Raw genomic sequence first — 27,616 nt, forward strand, 5'->3', positions numbered from 1 at the left:
CCAGTCATGAAGGTGTCAATGACAGCGTGGCTTTCCAACACTGGTTTTTCTCCCTGCTGTGCTGCCTGTTGTGCAACGTTATTACAATAATAATTCCACTGACTAAAAATGTCTGCTATGTGTATAAGGGGTCTCACTGTACTGCATTATAACTCATCACCTGGAGGGTAACGTCCGCACACAGTGGTAAACATTGTTCATGGTTTTCACATTGTGACATACCTGGGGTATCCAAACACCAGCATTGTATTATTTTCTAAACTGTATTTTGTGTTTCTGTGGCCACTATGTCACATTTGCATATGCTGGCACATTTAACATCGCTATACTTTGTGAACTGGTATTGCTTTGTTTGTTGTAAACTGTGCTTATTGTTGTGATGTTGTGCAATTCCATGTATCTGTATTATTACTTTTAGAAATTAAATTAAGCACATTCTCATCATAAAACGGACGGACACTTTCCTTATTTTGAAGTAGTCTTTATATTTCATTTCATTTAATCCATAATACATGACTCAGAGAAGAATATCGATCAAAAAGTTTACACAAAATCATTTATTTACAGGTTCTTGTCCAAACAATTATTGCAGATTAAATACAATACTCAATTTACACATGAAAACTTAATTCAGAGGGAAACAAAGCGACTGGCATCACCATGCAATAGCTAAACTAAGCAGCTAAGAGTATTATTCACTTATGTAATCCATTTACTGCTCAGGGTTGCTTCCAATGGACCAGATGCAAATATACAGTTCTTTCCATACAGTAAATCCCAGAAAGTGATGGAAAGGTTCAAGGATGACCTTCTGAATAAATTATGATCTCCCTGAGATCAGCTACATTGCACAGAAGAGGAAATGGATGAATCTGTTCATGGTTAAACTGATGATTAATTGTTGCATTTTCATGGGGGATTCAGAGACTTGTGCTTGAACCGGTTAGCATTACGGTGTAAGACGGGCAAAACCAAGTGAAGTATTTTAAAAAGAAATAAACTTGAAATTTCAGTTGTCACCAAACGCTCTTAATTTAGGCAAAAGGTTTGCATGAAAACAGCCTAGAAAATAAGCTATTTTCAAGCACCGAAGCTCTGCGACGCTGCCTGTTCAGCGAATGAATGGTCGTACATTTTGGGAAATCCGCTTATTCTCCTCCATGCCAAGAGATTCTGAGAAATCTGAATTATGATGCTGTGCTCACTTCATCTGTATACAGTAAAGTGTAGCCTCATACTTGACTGACAGAAATTAATGACCAGTGAACTTTCCACCTGGTGAGAAATTTGGAAAGAATGAATTTTTTTGGCTTATTTTTCAACATGTCATGCACTCAAGTGTAAAACATAATACGAACTATTATTTGGATGACTCAATGTAAGCTCAAACGATTACTACTTTACCTAGATTTCTGTGAGATCCCAAGTTTAAACAAGCCCAAGCCATCGTCCCAGGCTTCAAGCTTTGTTCTGGTGACCAATTTACAACTGTGCATCTCAATCAGAGTCCTCTGAGGCAGTTATGGGCGTGTTTTAGTTGTGACCATGGTCGCATAAGACTCCATTTCAAGTGCATTTTTTTCTTAAAAAGACACTAAGTATTGCCTGTGGACATGCTAACTACACAGCGCGCTACACTGACTCCTTACCAGCTTTCAGAGCTGTCAGCTCTTTGGTGCCTTCCTATTATGTCATAAAGTTTGTTGATCTTATTGGGTGAAGTTAGCCTGTGATTTTAGCAAAGTTTATTCTTTCCAAACAATTTCCTAGGACGACTTCCCAGAAACCGTCTGGCGCGTCAGATTAACGATGATGAACATTTTCTGCCTATTAAAAATGAATTTTGCAGTGTGTTTTATTTGTTGGATTCAGGCTTAAACTACAGGTTTTAAAAACTCTGGAAACTTTTGCTTACACCATTAAACCAAACTTTGCAGAGATTCCCTAATCTCATTTGAAGTTCCCCAAAGACAAAATAACAGTTTGGGGAAAACAGCTTACTTTCCCATGCAAAGTGTTATATAATGGCTTACTCAGGCTATTACTGTTACCTTGTCCTTCAAGCTGCCCTGATAACTTCTCCTCATGAATAAGCCAATTCCCCTGTCAAAGCATGCTCTGAAGAAAATCTGGATTCCTCCATGTGCAACCACTTTCAAAGCCCAAGATTCTGTAAGTGATGGACTGTGAGGCCAAAGACCACGAATATTTTCCCTTCTTTCTTTTTTTTTTAACCAAACAGTACCCCGAATTGATTAAATCCATAATCTTGCCTCTCTTTCTCTTGATGTCTTCGTTCTAACATTTCCTTTAGCTGCTCTACATCTGCTGGGCCTCCTCAGCTGACCTCACACACCACTGCATTTTTACAGGACTTATCGCTTCCTACACCTGGATTCAATCATCATCGTCCTCACAGGGTGGATGCTGCATCTGTTGCTGTGAGATGTTTGTTTTCATCTGGAGATCTGAACTGTTCCATCAGCCCAGAGGCCTGTGATTAGAGAGGTCTGTGATAATGAGAAAGGAGACACAAGCTGTCATTCTTTATTCCTCTTTCTTGAGTGTGTGTTTTTCTGGACTGGGGTGCTCTTAGTAAGTAATGGAAAAAAAAAAGAAATCTCCTTGGGGCCAGGCACAAGGGTGGCGATCTAATATATGGTTGTCATTTACACAGCTTTGCAGAGGCACCTTTTAGAACACCTTAAATGACAAGTCTTTGGAAATAAAAAATGCAATAGCATTAATTTCACTGACATTTATGACAACATATTAAGAAGTTAACTTTTCAGGTGTCTGGGGGCAATTTCGTTGTAAATACGTTTTACTGTATTACTCTTGGGCCCAGGATATTGTTTAATACTTAAGTTCACTCATGGTCTCCTGGAAAATTAACATGTTTGACTGCTTGTAAAAATCACGGTCAAATTGTTTTTTTACAGGCCTCTTGAGATTGTGCAATTTATTTTCTAATTAGCAGCAGACTTATGTTTACTCATCAGCCTTTCCTGGTTCCTCCAAGGACCACAGTGCTCCTTATTTGGATTTGGATTAGTTCAGCTTGTTGAGCTTCTCCCGTGGGTCTACAACAGCCAGTGGTGCAGATACACAAGTTTGGAGATTTTAACACTAAGTAAACTTAATGCCTATGACTGACTTTGGTTAAAATAGCCTAAAAGTCAAATAATAAAGTTTCATAATTCGTGCATAGTTTTAACAGCAAGAACCACAGAATGTGTTGAGAGTTTTAACTACTAATAAGAAAGCACTCTGAAACTAGAAAGATTACTAGGAGTCATGCGCTAATGAGTAAATTCAGAGAATCAAAAACTGATTAAATGGCAGTCATTTGATAAAAGTCATACAAAATGAGTCCTGTGCAAGGTCCCTTAGCCACCGTACCTGCCACAAACACTCTAACATCTCATTTTTAAGGTACTGAAATAGTTTGGAAGAAGCAAAATTTGACTAAATCTCAAGTTTAATTCTACTTATTGCACTTCAGGATACAAAGACAGCTCGCAAGTCCTCCAACGACACCAAAAACTAAATTAATTTAAACCTTGGATTTGCTTCCTTCGGCAAAAATGGAGTATTGAGGAATGCAGTGCTTTTAGTAACATTTTGCTGGGTGACGTGCTAAGTTGTAAAGTGAAGAGGAAATGAGGAAATTATGCCACATGTACCTTGTAATCTATTATCTTCATTTTAGTCCGCCTACAGTCTGCTCTGTGCTTGTTTTGGCGACAACCTTGGTCTTGCACATTTTAAGTAGGTGTGTAAGGACATTTGGTTGATTCACAGTCAGCAATCTGGCATGCTAATAAAAACATTGAAAAGCTTGACTGAAAACATCCTCTGTTCCCTGTGTGCCATGCCTCACCCCACTGTCTCTGTTGAGTGTGCCTCCCCTTGGTGGAGGGAGATTTTCCCAGTTTGTAGAAAAAGGGCTAAGTGTCTGCTGCAGACAACAACGACCTTGTGTTGGTTTCTTTTTGATCTTGAAGAAAAGTATGACTTCAGTGGAAAGCAACTGTCGGTTACAAAGTGCTAAGAGCCTGCCATAGTATTTACAGTATTTGAAGGTTTAGTGTCCCCTCAAGCATTGAAAAATGTCAGCAAAAACACGCACCATGGGGAATGCCACAAATTTGATGCATAAAAGTTGTAAAACTGTTAATTGAGTGTATTCACTCATAAAATTAGACCAAAGCCAATTAAATAAATGTCAGTCACTGAGTTACATATACACAAATTATGTTTGTCTTCTTAGGAGGAAAGGAAGAAATTAATACCAAACCCTTCAAGTAAATATCAGACCAATGAATATCTGCCATCATGCTTGATGATTTTGCTAAATTGCTGTCTCAGTTTTTCATAGTCTGGGTGGAATTCACACTCATCATATGATGTCACCGTATCAGTTTCAATTGAAAACCTAGAAATGAAAAAGAAAGAATACATAAATCATTTGGATATTACTGTCACTGTAAACATGAATCAAATTATCTGGTCGTAACCTACTTCTACTGGCGTTGTTGCGTGCGTGTGGACACTCTCCTCCTCGTGGTGGAGCTAACTCTGCGACCTCGCTGCTCTGAAGGATAAACCACCACTTGGCTGGATGATCTCTGCACTTGCACACCCTCCAACTCCCTCATGTCCCTGGCCATCTGAGACAATGTCTGACCAGGGTTGGTCTGGAGACGCTGGAAGAGGCTTTCCCTGTTAATTTTCCTCTCTGGACAACTGAAGGTCAGTGCCACTCCGGAGTCTGACTTCATCTCTCTGGAGAAGCCATCTGAGGTGCCATCAAAACAGCGTCCAATAGCGATCTCTTTGGCCACTCTGGGGTTCTGGTCCGTGACTGTGTAAATGCCATAGTTGTGTCCCAAAGGATCAACAGGTGCTAGCATGGTGAAAGCATGGGACTCGTTGTTTTGAGCGACTGGTGGATGTTTAATGAGATACTCTTGTAGGAGGTTGTTTGTGCTGATTTTGCGACAGTTTCCCTGTGGAAGGACTGATATAATGGATCTGTCCACCTCAGCTTGATCAAATAACATGCCACTGCATTTGAACTCCACACATGCTGCTGAGGTGTTGGCCTCTCGCATGTCCCGGGTGCTGCGAATGTCCCTAATGCCATAAAGTTTGCCCTTTGTCTCTCGGTGTGTTCCTCCCAGATTCCTTGACCTGACCATCAATTCCTTCTGTCCTAGAATCTTGACCTTGATGAAGCATGCTCTAAACTCTTGGGGATTTGGCCACCAGGAGAGGTAGTCTCCTGTCCAGGTAGTCAAATCATTCTCCTCAAAAGGAACAACGTTGTATTCATATTTGTCCTTTTCCACTCTGAAAAATCTGAAATGATTTGCATCAACAGGGGCATTTTCACATGCTATTAAATTCTGGTATGGATATATTGGGCCATTGGTCTCATCCAGATTGTTTTGGTTTGGCTTTGCAAGGTTGATTCTGAAGGCTGTTTTCTTCAGAGCTGGATCCTCATGGTCTGAACGCTGGTAGTCTATTTTATCTAGATATGGCTGAGACACTCCGATGATGTTTGGATTCATCTTTGGGGAGGAAGGAGCTGCTTCGAGTTCTTCCCCACCCATCATTGCCGTAACATAGGCTGTGTAAGCATCGGGCCTCTGTGCATCACAGAAAGCTGGTAAACAGGCCCCATTGGGTCCAGTTAGGACACTGTCGAAGCGGCCCCAAGCCCTGGGATTAGAGGAATAACCAGGTTTGGGCTCCAGATTTATCAAGCTGATTACAACACCCTCCAGCTGTTCACTAGGAAGGAACTTGTCACTCATGTAGGCACGAACCTTGACATAGCAGCGTCTGTTTTCAGGCACGTCTAAATTGAAGAGTCTACGTTCTCTGATCTCCATGTTGCCTACCAGGAACGTGCGCTCTTCACGCTTGCTTCGTCCATGACCACCGGTAGTTGTTGTGCTGTAAGAGAAGTCACTTTCCTCCTCCCAGACTCCTGTGTCTGGGTTCAGAGACCACAGTTTCATTTTGGGAATGTGCTCTTGCATTTTGACATGCTGTGTGTCAAGGAGGACTTGCACTGCTCCAGCTCCAAGCACCTCCTTGTTGGTCTCATCTCTGAAGTCCACAGAAAACATGCCATACGTCCTCAAAGGTAGCATGTCACCCTCGTCATCCACAAAGTTGAGGTCCCCAGGGGCTGCAGCTGCGGTAGTGATGTTTCTTGGGTCAATGAATGTGACGCTGGCTTTCACAGTCCCCTCGTAGATTTCGCCATTGTCCTTATGGAAGGAATTAGGAGGAATGACTAACTGCCCTATGGGATCTTCATCTTTGATTTCCCCTAGAGTTATAGAATTTGTTTCGCCGGCATTGATATCTATTGGCGTTTGCTTTCTCATCACTTTCACATCGTGATATATGGATCCACCTTTCTTATCAAAGATGAACACCTTAGGAGTGTCAAGCAACTTCTGGGTGGGGTCAACAAAGTTCACAACTAATCTCTGTGTATCTGGGGTAATTTGTAATGTGAAACCTCCTTGGTATCCTGTTGTGCCTACTCTCTCTTTGCCAATGTAAATGTGCCCAAAACGCAGAGGCTCACCATTATCGGCTGCGACCACTCTACCGCGGACGAGCAGTGTTGGCTGCACACACTTCCGACAACTGCACTGTGTCACAGCACGAATAGGGAGGCTATAGGTTCCACAGTCAATGACTCGACTTTCCATGCTTTGGACCCCGCAGCAGAATTCGGCTCCATCTCTGCAGCGCATATCAAAGTCTAGGGAGCCAGCACATTTGTTGTGTGGGCAGCGGCCAGCATTGTAGTGCTTGGAGTTAGTCCCAGGTTGAACACAGTCCATCGGTAGTCTGATGAGGTGTGCCTCAGGCGTGGAATTGCATGCTGGTGTTCCCTTTGCTGTGAATTAGATATATCAAAATATATTATCCTGCCAGTAAATGTCACCCGATGTACATAAAATACAAATGTCACTATGACTCTGTTTAAGTTTGACTTTCTCAATGATATCTACACTTGAAATTCTGTAAAATATATTTTATATAAGATTGCTTTGAACTAGATCATTTATCATTGACTTTAAAGTGGATCAAGTGTGTGATGGAACTTTCAAATGTTTGAAGCGCACGTATGCCTTTATTTTTCACACACACACACACACACACACACACACACACACACACACACACACAGACACACACACAATGTCTGAAAGGTCAGAAACTAGTTATGTGGCAAAGCAGGACTCTGAATTTTTTGGTAATTACGCATAATTGCGCATGAAGTTAAAGGGAACATTTATTTACCAACCATGCAACGGAGAGCTGGAAAGAAGGAGTGATTGTTTACCCAGACGTTGGCAACATAATTAATGTGAATGATATCATGGTTGAGCTTGTAGTTGAGTATCTTGGTTAAGTCCCCATCTCCAGAGTAAGTCAATGATTGCAGACACATGGAGTAGTGCAATTTGTGTAAACTATCTTTACCATTTTGCAGATGGCTTTAAAAAACGGTCTCTTTGGTATTAAATTATATAAGCTCTAGTTGCTGTTGTTAACACAGTCAATTTGAACTTGGGCATTATGTTAATTGGAAATAACTGAAACTGTTTGTCTGACGGATCAAGAACTGTTTGTCGTTTTGCTCTGAGGTGCAGGTGTTGTTATGCACACGCACACACTGCCTCCTGCCATAATGACTTTTGGAGTACAGGGATTTGTCTAGATTGCTTTAACACTGTTCCATGAAACCCTGTTATTAATCTGCATTTTAACTAACAAGCACCTGGAGAATATAAGCAACGTGCAGCTCTCCCACACGGATGTGGAAACACATACTTGTCTGAATCTGAGAGAGAAAAGAAACAGAATTTATTGACATTGGGTGCTCTGGAGAAACTGTGTTTGAGGTTTTACATTGTCCAGAGCCATCTCACGCACTAAGGAATTCCTGTTTAGAAAGAAGTAGTCTGAACCAATGTAAACACAATAAAAACCTATTCTCCAGACGCAGACAGATTATCAGAGTCCTGATATTTTAATTTCCGCACATATTCGTTCACAATTCAGTCTATTCACTCACTTTCTCTCTCTTCAGTTGTAGGACTCTATGGTTTAGTCTGATTCTTCGTACTGCATGGACAAGGCTCAGGGATGACTTGTTTGAAACTCAGCACTAACATTCCTCTTAAAGTGTGTATTCAATCTCCGAGGCAGCTGCTCTCTATACCGTAAAATGAATTGCGGTTGTTTGCTTTTTGTCAGTGGTTGCACTTGAACGTGTGGAAGACTTTGAATAAATACATCATTGTCAAATGCACTGGGATAGCTGCCATCCTAAGCTATAATCCCTGTGTGCCACTTACTGTCATCATAGTAAATGATTTTCTCTCAAGTTTGATGATGATGAATTTCAGTTTGCTACAACTTTACATTTTGACCGTGAGAACAAACTGAAGACCTAAAAAGAAAGCTGTACGTACCAACCACAGTAAGGAAGGCTGGAGATGACTTGATACTGCCCACGGGGCTGTTGGTTTTGCAGTAATACTGCCCCGACTGCTCTGGCTTCAGATCTCGCAGTATGAGATCCTCTTCATACTTGTGCACCTTCTTGTCCAACAGGGTCCCATTGTGGTACCTTGATAAACAGTTTTAAAAAATTAAGAAACAAACAGAAAATAATCGGGCACAACATAATAAAAGTAATCATTTCAGTTGCACTGATTTCTGGGAAGCACACAATGATTCTTAAGGACTGGTGTTCGTCTTACCAGTAGTATTTGTCAGGTGTTGGTGAGCCAGTAGCCTTGCAGCAGAACAGCACCCGTCCTCCCTCATAACGCACTTTGTCCTCTGGGTGCTTCACAATGTAAGGCTTTTCTGTGGGGAGCAGCAAATCATCAAGCCTTTATACTGATAGTTGCGAATGGCGCCGCAGGGTATAGAGAGCTCATAAAACTCAGTCAGGCATTACACTTTATTCTCGTATTGGTCTCTGTGCTTATAAAAAAATTATTGGTGAGGGAATTCTACTTTCAAAAGCAGCACAGGTCTATTTTTATTTGGTTTCCACGCAACCAAGTAAGTGCTAAGAACATGTCTTATAATAGTCCAGACTGTTTATGTTGTAGTGTTGTTAGTTTTCTGTTTTTTTTTTTTTTTTTTGTGAATATGATTGGAGAATTTCTTGCCTCAGTGGTGTAATAATAAAGAGAATCAGGATCAGTATTCATTTTCTTATGATAATACCCCTTCCAAGAATGATGCAACAACATATAATTACAATTTGTTCATTTAGCTACACTCACCTGCTGATCTGAGGACAGCCTTTGACCAGGACAGCCCTGTGGTGTTACTGGAGGTGGAGACAGTCACTGGGACGAACTTCTCCTTCCTGATGATGATCCGTATCGAGGTGGATGAGCAGACACCTTTGAGCCTGAAATGACCTTTGGGATCCGTACGAGCACGGATTACCTTCGGGTGGCTGGCCAGAGCCACCAAGGCTCCAGCCACAGGTACGCCCATGACGTTGTGGACGTCTCCGTGCAGCACGTGGCCTTCGCACACACAGTGGCTGCAGTCGTCACTGGGACGTCCTTCTGAGCACACATGCTGGCATTTGGCTGTTGTGAGGAAGCAAAGCGGCATGAGCACAGGATGATAAACATGCAGGTATGAATTACTTGTACAGTATGACTGGCAGACCTGGGCATGGATTCTTCCCACACTTCTTCATTTCAACAGGCCGTCCTGTACACTGCACTGTCACTGAGGTCCTCACACAGGTCCTTCTTCTTATCCTGCGACCCCCACCGCAGGTCACTGAACACGTGCCCCAATGACTCCACAGACTCCACTTGGCTAAACACATGACAACACACATGAAATACTGTATGACTTTTAACAGCGTGTGATTCACTTCTTTTCCAACTTCATGCAGAGATTTAATGAGAGGTGATTATTAACCTTAGAAATGGCATCATTTTTATGTAATGTGAGCACCAAGGCATAAAAAGTTGATTATAGCTTCAATTAAACCATGATGAACAAGTGGCTCAATCAAGACTATTAGAAATAATAATTGCAATGTTCCTTTCAACACAGTAAGTATCTGAAACCGTGCGGCAGAAAGATGGCATAGAAGCATTTACCTAGTCGAACTACATTCAAGCTTCCGAACAATTTTGGTTATGATAATGGTACAGGAATGTGATTCCAGCTTAAACGTCAACTCAGTAAAGAACACAAGTATTAAAATGGCTTCATTTAGCGGAGTGTAAAGATCCGTGGCCAGTATATACAGTGGTGACCTCCATGTTCACGTATGTGAATAGAGAAATGGAGGAAATAACACATTGTTTCCACAACAGGAAATGAGACTGTAAATTTTATGCACACTTGAGTGTACAGTGATGGGTTGAACACATGAATGCAGCACCTGTAACCAGAGTTTTTAAAACATACATGTTAACATTAGTAAAATGTTAGCAGTTTACAGTTCTTACCATCAGCCTTATGTGAAATGAAACAAACACAGAGATGTGGACTGACATAAAGTCACAGAACTATGTGATATGGCTGCTTCAACCCAACGACTATTAAATAATTTCAGTGTTTCTAGAGGGGGTCAATGTAAATGCAAATAGACCAAAAAGCTCTAAAACGGAATGTATGCAGTGCCCGACAAAGCTCTCCATTACCATCAGGGAGTCCACAGGACTCTTTGGTCTGAACGTGTGTGTGTTGATGGAAACTGGTGATGGTCACCTGTGCATGGAGGGTTGCCGCACTCCTTCCTCTCTGAATGGTGTCCCTGACATGCTGGCACCAACAGAAGAGGCATGGGCTGACTGCTCATGCATTTTCTCTGGCGGACCTGGATGCCTACGTCATTGCAGACCGTGGTTGAACAGGGACCCCACTCACTCCAGTCCGACCAATAGCTCTGCACTGAACACAAACGAAGAGTGTCACATCTTAATCCTGAGAATTAGAGTTAACATGACAGCAGAGTAGAAAATGTTTGCCTAAATCTGTGGATCTGAGCATCATTGTGCTGCTGCCATCAGTGCTACCTGGGGGACACTGAAAGCGGACGTGATAGTTGGAACAAATGCGGCCATGCGGTTGCTCCTTGTTGATGCACCAGAAGCCCTTCTCCAGACTGGAGTGGACCACTTCCCCAGTGTCTGCCGCTGCCACCCAGTCTGTAGTACGAGCCTCCATGGCTGTTGGCCGTGCACAAACTCTCTCTCGGTAATAGAAACGTATCGCCTCCAAACGCTCGTAGTCTCCGTTCCCCCCGGGATGGTCAATGTTGAACCAGGATGTCCACTCAGTCACGCCTGGAGTCACATGGAGAGGGAGACATGGAGAAAAATCAAACAAACATCAAGTTAGAATTGAGTTGGAAGAGTTGAAAGACAGACAATAATTCAGCTCAAGATCCAGACATCGAAGGAGGGTAGAGGCTGTAGCTGATTTTACATGGAAGGAAGGCGTATGGTTCAGAACCAAGAAAAGGAAAGAAGGAACAAAACAGCAGGAATGGCCTTCAAACTTTAAGAGGAGCTCTGCAACTGCCATTTTAACATGACTTCATACACCCCAGGGAGCTCTGCATTGTCCAGGTTCTTTCCAAACTCTCTGGCTCGGCCGATGAAGAATATCATCTTGTTCTGAAACCTCAGCAATTTCTTTAGAAGAAATATGAGGAGTTACAAATAAAAAAAAAATCATTAGCAACTAATAAGAGGGTATTTTTCGTCTAGAAGTAACACATTGCTCCACTCTAAAAGTCCTTAGCTGAATGCAGGGAGTATATGCTTCAGACAATAATCTGCTTGCAGGTGCTTTTAGTGCAGATAGAAAATGGTTGTCTGGACCAAACCTGATGCTTTGTTTTGTCGGATTTTCTTTTCTGTAGCTTCACACAAGAAGCTGGCTTAGACGGACAGAAAATATCTTTGCACTTAAATTAAACGATTATGTCACTGACAATAAACCTCAAAGTTAGTATCAATCACGAAAAAACATCTGAGCTGTATATCACTCCCACAAGAAGATCTTTGTAGTATAGCTGTGCTGGATTTATAGTCTGCATACCTCTGTCTGCTGTCAGTGGGCCTAACTGCTGAATAAAAATTGACAACGATTTTAATTAAGGCTGGCATGATCTATAGGATTGACATTTATGTATTAATGGATTAATTAATGACACTGTCTAAAAACTGACTCATCTATGGTTTCTATAATGAGCTAGCTTCAGGCAACCTGAATGGTTTGTTACACACTGGGAAACCTCCCTTGGAAATAGTTTGTAGAAGTGTAACTAGCAAAGTTGTTACATGATTCTTGTCATTGTAATGAAGAAAACAAGCATAAAAGTCTCCCTTAAACTGATGTTCTGGTGAGAACTCACAGATCTTGTGAGAATGTAACTCGCATTGCTAGGTAATGCTTTATGTGATGCAAACATGTTATCTTGCCATGGAGGGATTTAATTAGCTTTGGGTTCCCACTTAATCATGGTTTTAAGCCTATTTTTCCGCTCACACATTGTCATCATTAAAGGTGTTCCAAGCGAACTGATAACATTTCCTGTTTGCATTGTGTCCAGGGATATCGTAGCTGTCTCACCCTGACAAAGATGAAACTTCTGGAAAACTTCTGTAGCTCTAAAGAATATCTTTTTTCCATTACTTCCAGGCAGATGGAGATAAGACACACTGGATTTAAAATTATGTCTAGGCCATCCTGTCTGCGTGTTTAGACTTTGCTGAGTTCTGACTCTGAGCTGGAGTTCAGTATTAAAAGCAGATTTAACCATAACTGTCTCCATAAGCTGCCTCAGCCACAGATGCTACCGCTGCTGATCATGTGGATAAGACTGTTGTATCTCCAAATCAAACTGCAACAACTAACTTGGATTCGTTTTTACAATGCTGACAGCACCAACCCACAGCACGCTACTTAAACTCTCACTGTTTGAAAGGCTCTGCCCTGGAATCAGACGTGAACGTCCCTGCTGGATTCAGTACCTGTTGTCTGTGTGTCAGTGAACGTGTTGAGGGCCACTCTCCTGGTCTTGTCGGACTGACTCCTGGTCCTCAAAAGTCCTGCACGCAGAAAAAAAGAAAGAATGAACAAAGCTACAACTGATCCATCCTTCAGTTCAGGTCAATTCCTGAATTTCCATCCTCATTCGTCAAAAGGTAGAAATCTGATCTGACTAAATGTAGGATTTTGATGATTTTGCGAGTATGTGAGAAAAAATGTGGGGTCATTTAATACATATTAAACATCATCAAGTTTAGCTTCTGATCCCGAACAGTTGCTGGAACCCATGCCAATATTAGTAGATGTGCACCCACACACCCACATGTGCACACGCCGTCTCCCACAGTAATGCAGTCTGAGCACGTCTTACTCTTTCTTTCAAGGCTAGAAGGCTCTTCTAATTACGCACCCTTTACTTACAGCGCTCTCCATTTTCTTTTCACTTCAATCCATTTAGTCACACGCTTTCTTTTCTTTTTAAGTGTTAAAGTATGTCCTGACTTGTGGGGCTGTTGAAAACATAAAACAGAACGGAGACTGACAAGACGCTAATATTTTGTGTCCATTTTCTTACTTATCTCTATTATTCATCCCTGCATTCCCCCTCTGTTTAATTTTTATCGTCCTCCTTCTCATTTCCGCTTCTCTGCCTCATAAGCCTCCAATCATTTCCTTCAAACATCCTCTCATCCATCATGTTGTCATACATCTTTTTATTCTTCAGCTCCTATTGTCCTCCTCCGTCCTCCTCCGTCCTCCCCTGTCCCCTCAATCCATCAACAAGCAGGATTCTAATCAAGCTCCAGCTGAGACGAATCAGTGCACGCGGAGTCATCTGTTAAGCAGCATCCAAGCCAGAAAACTTCACTGGCACTTGCTTCATCACCTCCCTCTCTCTCACACACACACACATATACACGCACACATCTCCATATAGGCAGCAATTTAATGCCATTTTTTATTATAATGATGCATGATTATACACTAATGTACTATACACATGTCTTGCGCACACACTTGCATTCCCATACCGCTAGGTCATTCTTAAATCACAGTTAGTTTTCATGCGTTCCCACACACGACAACACAACACTGTGTAAAAGATGAGAGCAGCGTTGCCTTATTAGAGCGAGAACGATATTAAGCCTGGCATTCACTGTCGGCTAATTTTGGCTCTTTGATTTATTAAGCACGCTCCGTGACATTTTCGCCCGTGCTTTGAAGCGCAGTGATTCATTTTCCTTCACCGCAAATTTTTTATGTTTTCAAAAAACGTCAGTTGTTTGCTTGACATTTCATCTCGGAGTTTCAGTCGGGGCGCACGGAAAAAATAAATGTCATGGTCCCAGACAGGAACAAAAAAAAGTGACTCGTGCAGCTGTAGTGTGTGGGCACGTGTGCGTGTGTGGTTGTGTGTGGTTGTGCGGTTGTGTGTGTTAATACACACAGCATTTAGGACTTTCGGACAGACGTTGCTGAGTTTATGACCAGAGTCTCCCACCACCCCACCACAGAGACCAGTATCCATCTCAGTTCCTGCTGGTTTTACGGCTCACTTCAATTCTTTATTGTCATGCCAGCACATTTCTTTTCCACAAGCTTTTTTGATAGATTTAGTAAGAGAAGGATAGTGGCTCAGGAGAACGAACATTGACTGGCCAAAGACGTATTACATAAGTTCTAAGGTAACACGGACGGTCAGCTCACCTTCATGACTGGTGATGTTTTATGGCCTGGCCCTTAAAAACCACTGATACGTTTCCATATCGACTTTGTCTCTATGATACTCTGGAATGAATTGATAAATAGAAGCAAATGCTTCCACGCTGATCTGTTGAGCAGATGTGGCTCCACAGATTTTGTTTAGTAAAATCAAACAGTTTTTTCCACTGTTCCGTTTGTGCCTACCAGATTACATGGATCTGATATCTACAAAATATACGGGAAGCGTTTACTGAATGCTCTCTCCCATGAACTTATAGGTAAACAAATGAGCATTGTGTTGCACAGATTTTTAAACTTGTGGCTTTTATTAATCTTTCCCACTTTGAAGAGTATCCATTTATTTCAAAGAAGAATTCTCCAGAGTATCTCTTGCTCTTGTTACGTAACATTTTTTTTCTCCTTGCACCAAAACAAAGGGAATTCACGAGCGTGGGCTGCTGACTATCATTTCAAGATGTCAGATGACGAAAACAAAATAGCAGGAGTTTTACGAGGTGTCTAATGGCTTAAGAAAGTTAAAAGAGGAAACCCTTATTAGCTGGAGCAGGAGGCAAGCGTTTGGGTAGAGACCTCAGTTATGGCAGGTATGAACTGGCCCGACTCCCGTGGCAGACTCACAGAGCTTATTGTGCCTTTGAGTGGCATGTTAGCACTTTATGAATTTTAAAAGCTTGGAGATTTTACTGGGGCACTGCTTCATGCGGCTGGTATGTTGGCAAATTTACTTCATCAAGGAGCAAGGAACACGTGTTTTCAAGCCAAAGGTACCAAGGTTAGAACTTACAATTTCCTCTCTCCTGTTTAGAAAAATCCATCATAAAGTTTTGTTTTAGTTTGCAGACAGAAATCGCTCCAATTCTGATGCTGCACAGCTTCTTTAACGTAACCTAAAAGTTCTGTGTATGTTCTTGATGCTTGCCTTCAAACAGCGCACAGAAGCAATTTCTGATCTGACGGCCCTGTTGGCACAACCTGTGTCTCAGATCTCCCAACCATTACAAATCATTGCTGAAAAATAAATCTCCTCTAGGACATGACGATGATGTGGTTATTGTTCAGAACAGCGGCTCATCAATCTCTTTTAATGGTTATACCTGAGAATAGCTAAGGCCCCTCTAAGCATGCACACGTGCACAAATCTGTGCTCCGGTGTAGCACAAAAGTGTAGAGAGCGTCTTTGTGCTGCAGGAGGTTTGCGTTTGCTTACTGATCCAAAAATGTCATTAGCAAATTGGCTCATTATCTAGAGTTCTGACCGTAAATGACGCATTCAGGTCAAGTCTTCTCCTGGCCTTTAGTTAAACCAAAGTTGACTCAAAGGGCTGCGCACCGAAGGGAAAATGAAGGAGAGTGGAGAAGAGCTTTTCGGCAGATCTGACAAAACTGCCACTGACACAGACACATGGCCTACTGAGTAGTCTGCAAGTCCTTTTTGGGGTCATTCTTTCACATATTTGTGTGTACAGCACATACTTTTTATTACCTAGTTAAGTGTGTCCTTATGAGTTTCCATATCCAATTTCAATTAAATAACAACAAAACTCTCTAGAATTTAGGGTTCAGAATCCCCCTTAGAGGGACCGTGGGTTTGGATTACTTGCTTAAATTGAGGAAATTATCATATTTGTTAAAACACCAGCATCAATCATTTCAAAATGACATATGTTTATATTCAAGTGCCAAACCCATCCAGGATATATCCTCAGACAACCTCTCCGTGACCCTCACAAACCATGGACAAAGTAACAAGATATATTATAGTGGCCCCAATATTTTAGGATAGACTGGTATTCTGTTCCACATTTAGCCACATGGCAAGTCCCCGAATGTCAAGCGAGGTCTGAAACATAGCTAATAGATTACTTTTCATCCTACACTGCGCCCATTGTCGTCTTTACCCACCGTGAGACTGCTGTGACAACTGCACGTCCTTATTTTAGAGAACTAGCATTGGATTTAATGATTTACGTCACGGCAGTTAATCCTGAAACACTGCCCGTGTACTTAGAGCATGGCTGCGCGAAGGCAAACCTTCTATTAATAAGCACCAGTGTCTTTGTAAAGGACGGCCTCTCTCTCCTTCACTTTCTGAGTGGGAGTGTTGTGTCTTTGCCAGGATCTAATAAAAAAAAAAAACTGCTGAGGAGAGGAATTGAGGGAAAATGCAGGGCTTTACGAAGTTGCACCCAGAATGGTTTCAGTCATAATAGGGCGGTGCAGTTGTGCCAGATGTACACTGGCAGACAGACTTAAATAGAAGGTCTGGATCCTGTTTATAATATTCCAAATCCTTACAAGACGGAGAAGATGTGAAAACACCCCACTACCACCGCCGCCACCACCAACCCCCCGGTTATGTAACCTATTGGACAAAGCAAAAGCTCAATAAGAGAATGAGGTTGTACAGTATTTGTCGATGTAGCATGTCTGAGCCCTCTGCGGAAGACCACACTCAGGGGTGTGTGCTTAAGTATGTGTCACTGAAGCACTTTAATTCACTTAAAACAGATGTCTTTCATGTATGAACTGAGGGGATATTAATGTGTGTGTGTGTGTGGCCCTATGTATGTGATGACCCGCTTGCCATGTCATATGGAAGCTGTTTATGTGTTTGGCTAGCTTCTTAGCTGAGGTGTGTGCGGTTTTGTAGGAATCTGCTCTTTCTCTCGGTGTTTATCTCTCTCTTTGCCGCAACGTTCCTTATCCTCAAAAACCTGTCTGAGCTCTAAAACATCTGCAGCTCCTTAAGAGTTTCGTCTCCGACATTAACTAATGACGCAAATCAGCTGCACAATTGAAAGGTTCATAAAAGTCCAGCAGAGGATTTGTGTTCTTAATTTAAAGTATCTGAGGAACAAAGCTTTGTTTCCCTGTTGGGCCATGTTGGTTTTCCGCCTTCAAAATATCTGGAAGTCGTCCCTCGGACATCTGAGCCCGTGTGCCGGGTCAGAGCCAGAAAGCAGCTGATTAGTCCTGCAATAAATAACTCCTTGGAACAGACGTGTATGTGTGTACACCTTAATACAAAGAGAAAAGAAAGGAAAGATGGGAAATTGCTCGGAGGCTGTCATTAATGGGAATTTGCTCCTTTTCCTTTGATCCATTGAAATCTCTGTCTGAGCCATTATAGTCAGCTGGCCAGACTTCTCTGTGTGCCGAGCAGACAGTGGTCAGCATCTGGAGAACTAGCCGTTCTGCAGCAGCTGCCACCTTCAAATAGGCAAACAGCTCATAAATCTGTTCGCTCTGAGGTGCGCGGGGAGAGTGACAGGGAACAAGGCGAGAAGGGAGCAGCCGAAAGGAGAGGCGCACGGAGAAACTGGTGGGGAAAGGTGAGGGAGGGGGTGGATGGAGTGAGGGAGACACAGAAGGAAGAAATGTGGGGAAAGTATTTGTGAGAAAATGCCTGATGGAGAGAGATTAGAAACAAAAGGAGACCAGATGAATACGAAGCGGACAGATGGAGGCACACGGTATTTGCTTTAGTGGTGAACTGAATGCACTGAGGGAGGCTGAGATGGTCATCATGGAGGAGAAAGGGAAAGAGTGACATGCTGGCCAATTTGACAGAGGAACAGGAGGACGGTAAAGTCATTTCACCTGTGCTCTTTTTATCCCTCCTTTTATTCCATTTTCTCATTCAGCCAAGCACGAACCCAGCAGGTGGAAAAGTGGGGTGCTCAGATTGTGAGTATTGCGCCTCGTTTCCAAGGTAACGGGGTTTAGATCTTTAGGCGCTGCTGTCACCGAGGGTGAAGTGAGGACAAAAATGGCCCACTTCACTGTAAGATGTGGATGTACTGCTAAAAGGAGGCGGAATTAAAGGTAAAAGTTTTACTATCCATTTTAACGTGTGACTGCTCTGCCCAGACACAGTCTATAGGTTTATGCATTTTGCTTTCACCGTCTAATCTCATGATATACTCATCCGTAGACAGCCTTCTGCAAGACATTTACGACCAAGAGGCCTTAAAGCCCAACAAGATATGGAGACTATTAAGGTGAATTCACACTCGTTTGCTTTTATGAACCGCCAGCTCCCTCACTTAAGTTAATGTGGAGCAGCTGTACGGTGGGCAGAGAGTGACAGCTTTGGAAAATAGCTGCTACCGGTGTCATTCAGGGAGAGAGGCAACCTCTGGAAGAGTGATAAGAGTGACATTTAAGGAGAAACACGTGTGACGTGGACGAAATCACATCTAACCAGTGCTGATTATCTGGTGTTAAGGAAATCTATGTTCTGAGGTGCTCCTAGGAGTCACCGTGTGCTGAGACACATTGTTTCACAAAGCAGACCTTCTGTTTGCAGAGAGCAGCAACCACTGCACTGCAGCTTTTGTCACTCTGTCATCAGCAGGAGGCTTTTCTGTGAACTTCAACACACTTTCCTATCACAGCGTGTTGTTCGTCATCTTGTCATGTGAAACTTGTTGCCGTCTTAACTTCAGATATTCAGAGACTGAGAGATAATGAAGTGGTTTTTTGGCACACACACACACACACACACGCACACACACACACACACACACACACACTCACACACACACTCACACACACACTCACACACACACACACACACACACACACACACACACACACACACACACACACAGATGATCCATCAATGTCTGCCACATTCACTTCCTATCCATAAACCCTACATGCCTGATCCTAACCTTCAATCCTCAACCTGTGGCTTAACTATTTACGTCCCTGCCTATAAAGGGATGTGGTTGCTCACAATGTGACTCTGTAAACAGATTTATTTCCCCACAGCATGAGTAACACACACACCACTGTTCTTATCTCATGAGCTCACCTCCCGGCATTTGTCTACAGTCCTCAAGTAATCCTGCTCACATCCTCAGGGAAATGCCGTCAACTTCAAAAACTCTACAGTTGCTGTCAGTTACGTCGCACATGTGCGAGCACTCACACTGGCCCTCTGTTCTTAAGGGGTTTCACAAAATTGAGAAATAGCTCCCCTCCATGCAAGATTCATTAAATAATTTCAGGTGAATGATGTCAGGTCTATATCAACAGCATCTGAACGTGGTGGTGATGTTCTGGCATCCATTGCTACCGCTGAATCACTGGCCTTCACTTACCTTGGCCCAGAGCCGGCGAGGCCAGGAAACACAGCAGGAGAGCCGCCTGACTTAATTCCAACATTGTGCTGACGCGTTCAGTTACAGATGATTTTTTTTTTAACTCTTCTACAGCATTGACGTAAAGTTAAGAAAGAATAAACAGCTGGTTCTTCAGCGCCTCGGACCCGGGATGAGCGCGGCCGCTTCAGTTCCTCAGGTGTGAGTGATGCTGCCGGTGGAGCAGAGCTGAGCCGCCGCTCCTTCTCATGTGAGTTGAGTTGCTGAGTTGGAGACAGGAGCTCAGGCGTTTTTAAAAGAAGGGGCATCAGGAGTGCACACCAATCCGGCCCCTCTCTACTCACCATTGGCCAGTGAAATGTAACATCTGGGTTCCCCCATATCATCATCATCCAAAAAAAAAAAAAAGAAAAAAGAAAAAAAAAAAGGTGAGGGTATGGTGGGGGAGAGACAGAAAGAGAGGGGGTGTGTGTAAACTATGTGGCCGTGCTTTCTGAAAATAAGGGTTTGTGTTTTTTCCCGTTCTTCCAAATTAGATTTCATCATTTCTTATTTGCTGTTTATTTTGCTTCGTAGCCCCCTCCCCTCCAGTGGAACTATACTTAACCGCAGAGCAGGTGTGTGTGTGAACGTGTTTCCGTCTTTAAATCTTTTCTGTTTATTTTGCGTTGAATACATTTACATTTCTGTAAAAATGTCACGTCCTCCTCCGGTCCCCGGTCCGTCTTCCTCCGTCTCACTCCCCGTTTCTGTCTCCCCCGCAGACACGGGACAGTGCCAGATGCTGTTCTCCCTCTGGTTCAACTTCTGGTTCAGTTGTGTAACTTTTTAACAGTTGCTGATTGCAGTGTGATGCGCTGCCAAAGAGTGGAAGTGGCGTCATATGGCATGCCATTCAGGAAAAAGGGAACGCAGACACGAGACGTGCTTATGAGGTGCAATGTACTTGGGCTCATTTGCAGCATGTGCTATTTAGGAATGATGCTTGTAAAAACTGTGGAAATTAACAACACTAATTGCTTTTATGAATCCCCTTAGGTTCAAAATGTATATATTAAAAAAGGAGAGTGCCTCTAAGTACTGCTTTTAAAGGAGTCCATGGGTTTCCTGTCTATTCCTGTTTATAGTTTCATTGCGTTTTTATTTCTATTCCATTTTATATGTTACCCCATGTTTCCTCAGCAGCATGTGTCTTAGTATGTTTTTCTGCAGTGTATGTGTCCAACAGGCAGTGATGCCGTAACGCATTAATAAGTAACATGTTACTCTACTTCTTTCCAGGACTGAGAAATCCGTTGCGTTACTGCTCCCAAACCAGTAATCAGATTAAAGTTACTTATCCAAGTCGCTGTGTGTTACTTGCGTCTCGGGGAGTGGCGTCAGCTTTGTCTCGTTTTCAGCATGAGGACAACTCACATGTATTACCACACAGTGACACACATGTAAACAGCAATGGCGGGAGGAGTGGCGTAGCGGTTAGATGCGCAGCTTGGAGGCCGAAGGGTCAGAGCGTTCGGCTCTATGAGGGAGAAAAGAAAGAACAAAGGCTTATAAGTTTCAAAATTTTGGAGCTAAACCAGTGAGCTGGGGAGAGTGGAAGGAGAAGTTGGTCTGGCAGAACAGCATGCTGTAAGGGAGATGCTGCATTTTTATGAAAATATGTTTTTTTGGGTTTTTTTTTAAGTAATTTGTAATCTAACTCGGTTACTTTTAAAATCAAGTAATTAGTAAAGTAACTAAGTTACTTTTTAAATGAGTAATCAGTAATCGCTAATCAGATTACTTTATCAAAGTAACTGTGGCAACACTGCCAACAGTTCATTTTTGGAAAGTAGAGAAACGTACAATCGAACCATTTCTTTCCTGAAAAGGTTTAAACTACATTCTTTTCATTCTCACTGAGGACTTTAGACGAAGCCTTTTGTTCTGTTGAGTTTTTAAACCGATCCTAATCCGAACAAGAGCCTCCATGTTAGTGTGCATTACACAGTGTTGGAGGTTAAGCCAGTTATTCTCAGTGTTTCTGCCCTGTGACCCGGCATGCTATTTAAAGTCACACACCGGGCGGCATGATGCAAACTTTGTTTGGTTCACTGTAAACACGCAAACATTGTGAGGGGGTCTTTGGACAGCAGTGTCGCATGATCTTTATTTAAAACAGGCTTGTGTTTGCCTGGAGACACTTGTTCAAATCCAGATGTCAGATGATTTTTTTAGCAACTCCATCAAACAAATAAGTCCACAGAATGAACACAAGTGTGTATTAACTGTGTGTATTAATGTTTATTAAGGCAACGTATTAGAATGGATACAGATTTGTATTCATATTCATTTTGTGGTCTCTCTAAATACTCATCTCATACTCATCACACAAATGTATTATAATCCTAGCGGGACTCAACCCGGGCCTGGAGCCAGGGGCCTATAATACCCACAGACTGCATGTATATTAGATTGATTCACTGGCAGCTTATCGAGCATTTAAGAAATTATATGATCAAAATTTTGGATAGTACGGAAAAAGATTGACTGTCAATAGTGCTGCATTTATCCACTTATCCCAGCCTGGAAGACAGATGAACTTACCCACCCACAATTTTTTGTTTTGAAAAGTCGCTCCGTTGATTATACTTCAGCAAAGATTAGTCTGTCCAGTCAAAATGTTTGGGCTTCATGCGGTGACAGACAGACCATCTGAGTGCCGCAGGGGTGAATTTACTTCCAAAAAAATTATTCTGAATGGTTTTAGGATCTAATTGCAACTCTCTATCGATTGAAACGTGTCCCATAATGGAATCAAACGACGTGTTACCAGACCCATTTTCTGATAAGAAATCTGATGATATAAAGCTCTGATGCTCGTTCCCACAGTTAAATCTCTCACGGTTTAATCAGTGGTAAATTTTTTATTACTTCATTACTTCATTTGATTCCTTTCTGAGACAAGCTACTGAGATCCTGTAGACTGTTAACTAAAAAAGGAGGAGACTGTTAAAATCTTGACTCCGGATAATCTTTCTTCTCCACCGCTGCTGTCTGTCGTGACATCCGCTCAATCTTTTGACCACATGTCTCTTCAGTGTAGGACTATCTCTCTCTGCATATTACAAGCCTCTCCGCTGTCACTTGTCTAATTCTTCAGTGCCTCATTACTCAAATGCTGTTATGAAAAGCACTTCTGACAGAGTGGTGATAACGCGCCGTTTCCTGACAGAAACTGGACGGACATGGAAGACAAGGTTGCTGAGGCCTAACACACTCTTCTACAACTCATGTCAGGTTTGCCACTGACGGCTTTAATACCGCCGAGCGAAAAAAACGGATCACATTCCTTTTCACTGACTTTCTACACCCACTCACATATGTGCACACGCACTGGGCATTAGGGCATTAGTATGCAGAAGAAGCTCCTGTGCTTCGTATAAATACACATTACCTCATCCATAAAGAGCACAGCAGGCTTAGTTTTAGTCATTCTCAGTGAAGTCTGCAGCCCTAAGCTGTGTAATGAGGGACCATACTCTTTAGCTGATTATACCCTGATCACACCTGTTTACGGCTTTCATTATCAAATCCAGTTGGGAAACGATAAACAGATGTAACACTGGGTGCTCGTCTGAGAAGTCCAGCCCTAATTGCTTGTGATGTGCCCATTACACAGCTAGACGGCTGGGTAATTTCTGACCATGATTTAACAGAGTGTGTTCACAACCTGCTTTGGCAAAGAGTTATACTGGCTCTCAAAGAGGCTGCATTTACTGAAAAAAAAAAAAAAAAATCTGTAAAATGCAGTTATTTATTCATCTGTACTTTTCCATGTGAATGTATCATGAGCTCAATCTCTATGAAGTCTAATAAAGAGTAAAACATCAATGTTCACATTTATCTGTGTTTTTTAAAGCTGCCTTGGTTGAATTAATGTTTCAGTGAGCTCAGATCTTAGACCACACAAAATGACAAAAAACAACTTGAACTTACTTTTGGGTCAAGTTTATCTTTGGTGGGGCTTTTTAGTCTGATTGATAATTCGCTAAGAGCCACTGACACTTTACAGTTACACAAATATTTGATCAGTTGTTAATATAAAATGCTACTTAGTGTAGCTTTTAGCCACTGAAATCACTAAACTTTTATTATTGTAGTTGTCAGTCAAGAACCATAAGACACCAAAAACATGACACTTCTTTGGAAGTTGACTTTTTTTTATTGAACAAAAAGAACTGCATTGTAAAAGCTAATGAGGTAACTGAAACAAAAGAATTGCAGAAGTGCGTGCAGGCCGACCAAACAAACAAACAACAACAACAAAAAACACAGTAACTTAAGATTTTAAATGGCCAACCCACACCAACTCATCTCAGCAGCAGCGGCGCACTTCTGTAGTAGCATAACTTAAAAGCATCCGAACGATAAAAGGACGATTTTGAAAGAGCAAAACATTCCACCGACTGGCGTCACAGAGAATTCATCTTTCTTTGCTGTCTCTGGGAGAAGACGTTTCTTTTGCAAAGTAATCATAAAACAGTGTAATGCTACAGCTTTTACGAGTAGACTGACACAAAACTCCTCATGCCGTTCCCTAAAAAGACATGACTTGGACCACAGCTTCTAAATATTATCCTTCTACTGCAGCTCAACAGCACATTTGGCTAATGTGTATCCTGATCTACACAACTGAGATGTTAACATTAAATCACATTAACAACCTATAAAATACAAACCGAGAGAATAGATTAACCATTAACGTTTTCAAAATGAGCGGCCACGCCCGCTCTCGTGTTTCCATGTGTTACAATTCTATGAGGCAGTCTGTTCCTGGGTAATCAGGGAGGTTAAGCTCATATTTTTTCTGGATATCATATGGCAGGAAGCGTCCGGCCAAGAAATGCTTCCCCGAGAAACTCATGGCGCACTTCTTTGGTGCTGTAAGGGAGACGAGAACGTCTGGGTTTATCCCGTCCTGACTCGGCTCTTCTACATCCCAACCTGTGGAAGAGATAAAAGGAGAGGAGCACGGTGGTAATTGTGCGCTGTTATCAGCAGGTAGCGCATGTGGACTATGATGAACGCTCGCCGAGCTGACTGTACTGGAAGATTTATCCTCAACGTGTGGCTCCACGTTCGGAAAGCTCCTCTGTGGAAGCCAAGGCTCGCAGGGTGCTGTCTGGAGGCTCATTTATCACGACGTGTATCTAGGCCTCGGGTCTGATAGTTACAGTCTGTAGGAACACTCACCTGAAGGTATATCCACACTGACGATGGGAATCTTGACTTGCTTCAGAGTGACAAGAATACCAGAGTATGGCTCCTTTATGTTGGCAAGGTCTGCCTCTGGGCCCAGCATGGCGTCGATCACTAGGTTGTAGGCGTCGTTTATGAGCTGCACCTGAGTAGAACACAATTCAGTATGAATAAAATTAAACTTTACTTTTCATACAAGTCATTGGAATAAGTCACTGGAATTTTTTGTATTTGTGCAGCATACAACTCCCTAATTGCTTGGATCCTTATTCCATATGTGTTTGTTGTATATGTATAAATAAAAGCATAGGAAAGACTAAAATTGTGCTTATTTTAACTGACCACATCTAAAAGGTTACGGCATGGTTCCTAAATACACACTAATTCACTTCGAGCTGCACAGTAGTTTGGCATTTGGAGAAATCTCCCACACCTGTCCACTTAGTATTAAGCTGCAACCAGTGGCCTATTAGCTTATCTTGGCACAACAGCTGGAAACAAGGGGAAACAATTAGCTTGACTCTGTCCAAAGGTAACAAAAACAAAAACGCTGGCACCTCCAAAGCACACTAATTAACATGTGTATGTCCTTGAGCGGTTGCCCGGCAACCAGCGGGGACGAAGTTAGACGTCCCAGCCAAGGAACAGGCGAAATGACAACATGCTCAATGTGTGTACTCGTTCAACATACTTTTATGAGAATGAAGTAGTGTGTACTTTTTTGGACACACTGCTCAGCAACGAGCTAGTGTCTTTGCCAGTTGGAGGTTCTTGTAAACCATCATCTGTTCTGCAAATGCATTGTGGGATATTTAGGCCAGCGCAGTGGCCAGTGCTTTCATATTTTGATAATTACCAGGAAATATCATGCCCATATGCGCGCATAACATATTTCCACATCATATACAGTAAATAGCATAGATAGTGAATTTTATATGAAGCAATGCTACAGCAATAAACTAAAATGTACAAATGAAACAAACCAGATTTAATCAGTGAGATTTCAAGCTGCTGAAAGATGGTTTGTGTTACCTCCGGACTGAGCCAGACTAACCGACTGTAAGCACTGACAACCGCATAGATGTATACACTCTTCCAAGACTTTTCCTTCAATCCAGACATTGTGCGTCGTCAGACTTTCAAACTTGAAGTTCCTTAGTATTCTCTGTCAAACTTTACACCATACAGCAACGCTGTTGGAACTTGCGTCACCATACAATAATGTTGCTAACCTCTGTCGGGAGATATGAGAGGAAAGGAATGTCCATCTTCTCGCACTGAACCGTGAAATCCTGGTGAAGACTGTGAGAGGAGCGCTTAGGGTGGTAGATTGTGGGCTCATATTCCTGCATCAGACAAGGCAGTGGGGAAAAACAAAAGAGGACACAAAGGAGGAGAGGAAACCACAAAAATAGAGAAAGTGTTACCTAACACCAAGACTCCAGCCAGCAGCCTGAGCCAGCACTGACATGATTAAGTGTGGATGATGCTTCGGGGTACACTTGGCCCTCGGTTCACGACAAGTGAAAATACAGTTGACTGGTGATCAGAAGTTGTGGTTTCTACAGTCTGCTTCCCGAATGAATACTTCCCTTATAAACTGGAAGCCGAGAAGAGTAGAAATCCAGACCCCTGCAGCCTGAGAGGTCTGTGATGCTCAGCAGGAAGCACCTGCATCCAGGAACTTCACACAGGCTCTAAGATAAATCTTAAAATCTGCTCTGAGGCTTCTCTGTGTGTTTGCATGATTGATTGTGTGCGTTCATGTTTATCACTTTTAGGTCTACAGTTTCGCTTGATTAGAATGCCATTTCATCCAAATTACATTTTTTAGTCTGACTCACATCTATCCTAATACAGGGGAGATTTAAAGGGTTTTATTTTCAGAAGAAAGAATTTGTCATGTATTGTTGCACTCTAATATGTCACATATGTACAATAATATTTTTCTCCAAGACCATTATTCTACAGTGCTTTTACCCCGTGTTTTTTCAGATGTGCTTCCCTAAAAAGGAAGTGATCTGTCACGTCAGCGGCCTCCTCGGTGACGCTAAACCAATCATAATGTCACGTCCGCCAGTCACTGACTTCACCTCCACCAAGATCCAAGGCGAACACAATCCGCTGTGTGTGTCTCTCCCGGGGCTTGCCCGTGGCCTCGACATGCCCCTGACCTCATCAGCAGTTACGCCACCAAAATGTGTGAAGCTGAGGAGGAGCTGAAAAACACTGTCAGCGTAACGGAGCATGAACAGCAATGAGCCATGAGAGGGAAACAAACACAGGGCTCAGGGTGGGTCGTTTTCCAGTTAATGCTCACATCTAACAGGGTTACACTTCCTCTCCCTGAGGAATGTAGCGATCTGTCTTTGGTACACAGGCCGTTAAGAATGAATGGATGAGGGCTCCGGCACCCAGACTGTTAAATATTTAACTGGAGGCAC

At 42.5% G+C, this 27,616-nt stretch overlaps 2 protein-coding genes across 2 annotated transcripts in view; both read right to left on the reverse strand.

The window, feature by feature from the left end:
- Positions 1-528: 528 nt before the first annotated feature.
- On the reverse strand, positions 529-21,525 carry cilp2 (cartilage intermediate layer protein 2). Its single transcript, XM_047586863.1, has 10 exons — positions 19,932-21,525; positions 13,080-13,157; positions 11,115-11,384; positions 10,807-10,989; positions 9,745-9,900; positions 9,345-9,662; positions 8,808-8,916; positions 8,517-8,674; positions 4,525-6,931; positions 529-4,438 (listed from the first exon to the last, which is right to left on the reverse strand). Exons 1-9 carry the CDS (start codon positions 19,993-19,995, stop codon positions 4,527-4,529), a joined length of 3,741 nt encoding a protein of 1,246 aa, XP_047442819.1. The 5' UTR covers positions 19,996-21,525; the 3' UTR covers positions 529-4,438; positions 4,525-4,526.
- A 2,590-nt stretch (positions 21,526-24,115) lies between these two features.
- Positions 24,116-27,616, reverse strand: part of yjefn3 (YjeF N-terminal domain containing 3) — a 40,101-nt gene continuing 36,600 nt past the window's right edge. Inside the window, exons 4-6 of the mRNA XM_047588200.1 lie at positions 26,405-26,518; positions 25,167-25,317; positions 24,116-24,917 (exon numbers count right to left, since the gene is read on the reverse strand). Of these exons, the coding sequence (XP_047444156.1) occupies positions 24,721-24,917; positions 25,167-25,317; positions 26,405-26,518 (462 nt within the window). The 3' untranslated portion in view covers positions 24,116-24,720. The remainder of the gene's footprint in view (positions 24,918-25,166; positions 25,318-26,404; positions 26,519-27,616) is intronic.

This window comes from Mugil cephalus, chromosome 6 (assembly GCF_022458985.1).
Source record: "Mugil cephalus isolate CIBA_MC_2020 chromosome 6, CIBA_Mcephalus_1.1, whole genome shotgun sequence".
Taxonomy (NCBI): Eukaryota; Metazoa; Chordata; class Actinopteri; order Mugiliformes; family Mugilidae; genus Mugil; species Mugil cephalus.

Coding starts and splice junctions, on each gene's coding strand:
- cilp2 (XM_047586863.1), bottom strand. CDS start 19,995: ATGTTGGAATTAAGTCAGGCGGCTCTCCTGCTGTGTTTCCTGGCCTCG. Junction 9,901..10,806: donor CGGCAACCCTCCATGCACAG/GTGACCATCACC, acceptor TCATGTGTTTAG/CCAAGTGGAGTCTGTGGAGT. Junction 8,917..9,344: donor GGCTGTCCTCAGATCAGCAG/GTGAGTGTAGCT, acceptor TGCTCCCCACAG/AAAAGCCTTACATTGTGAAG.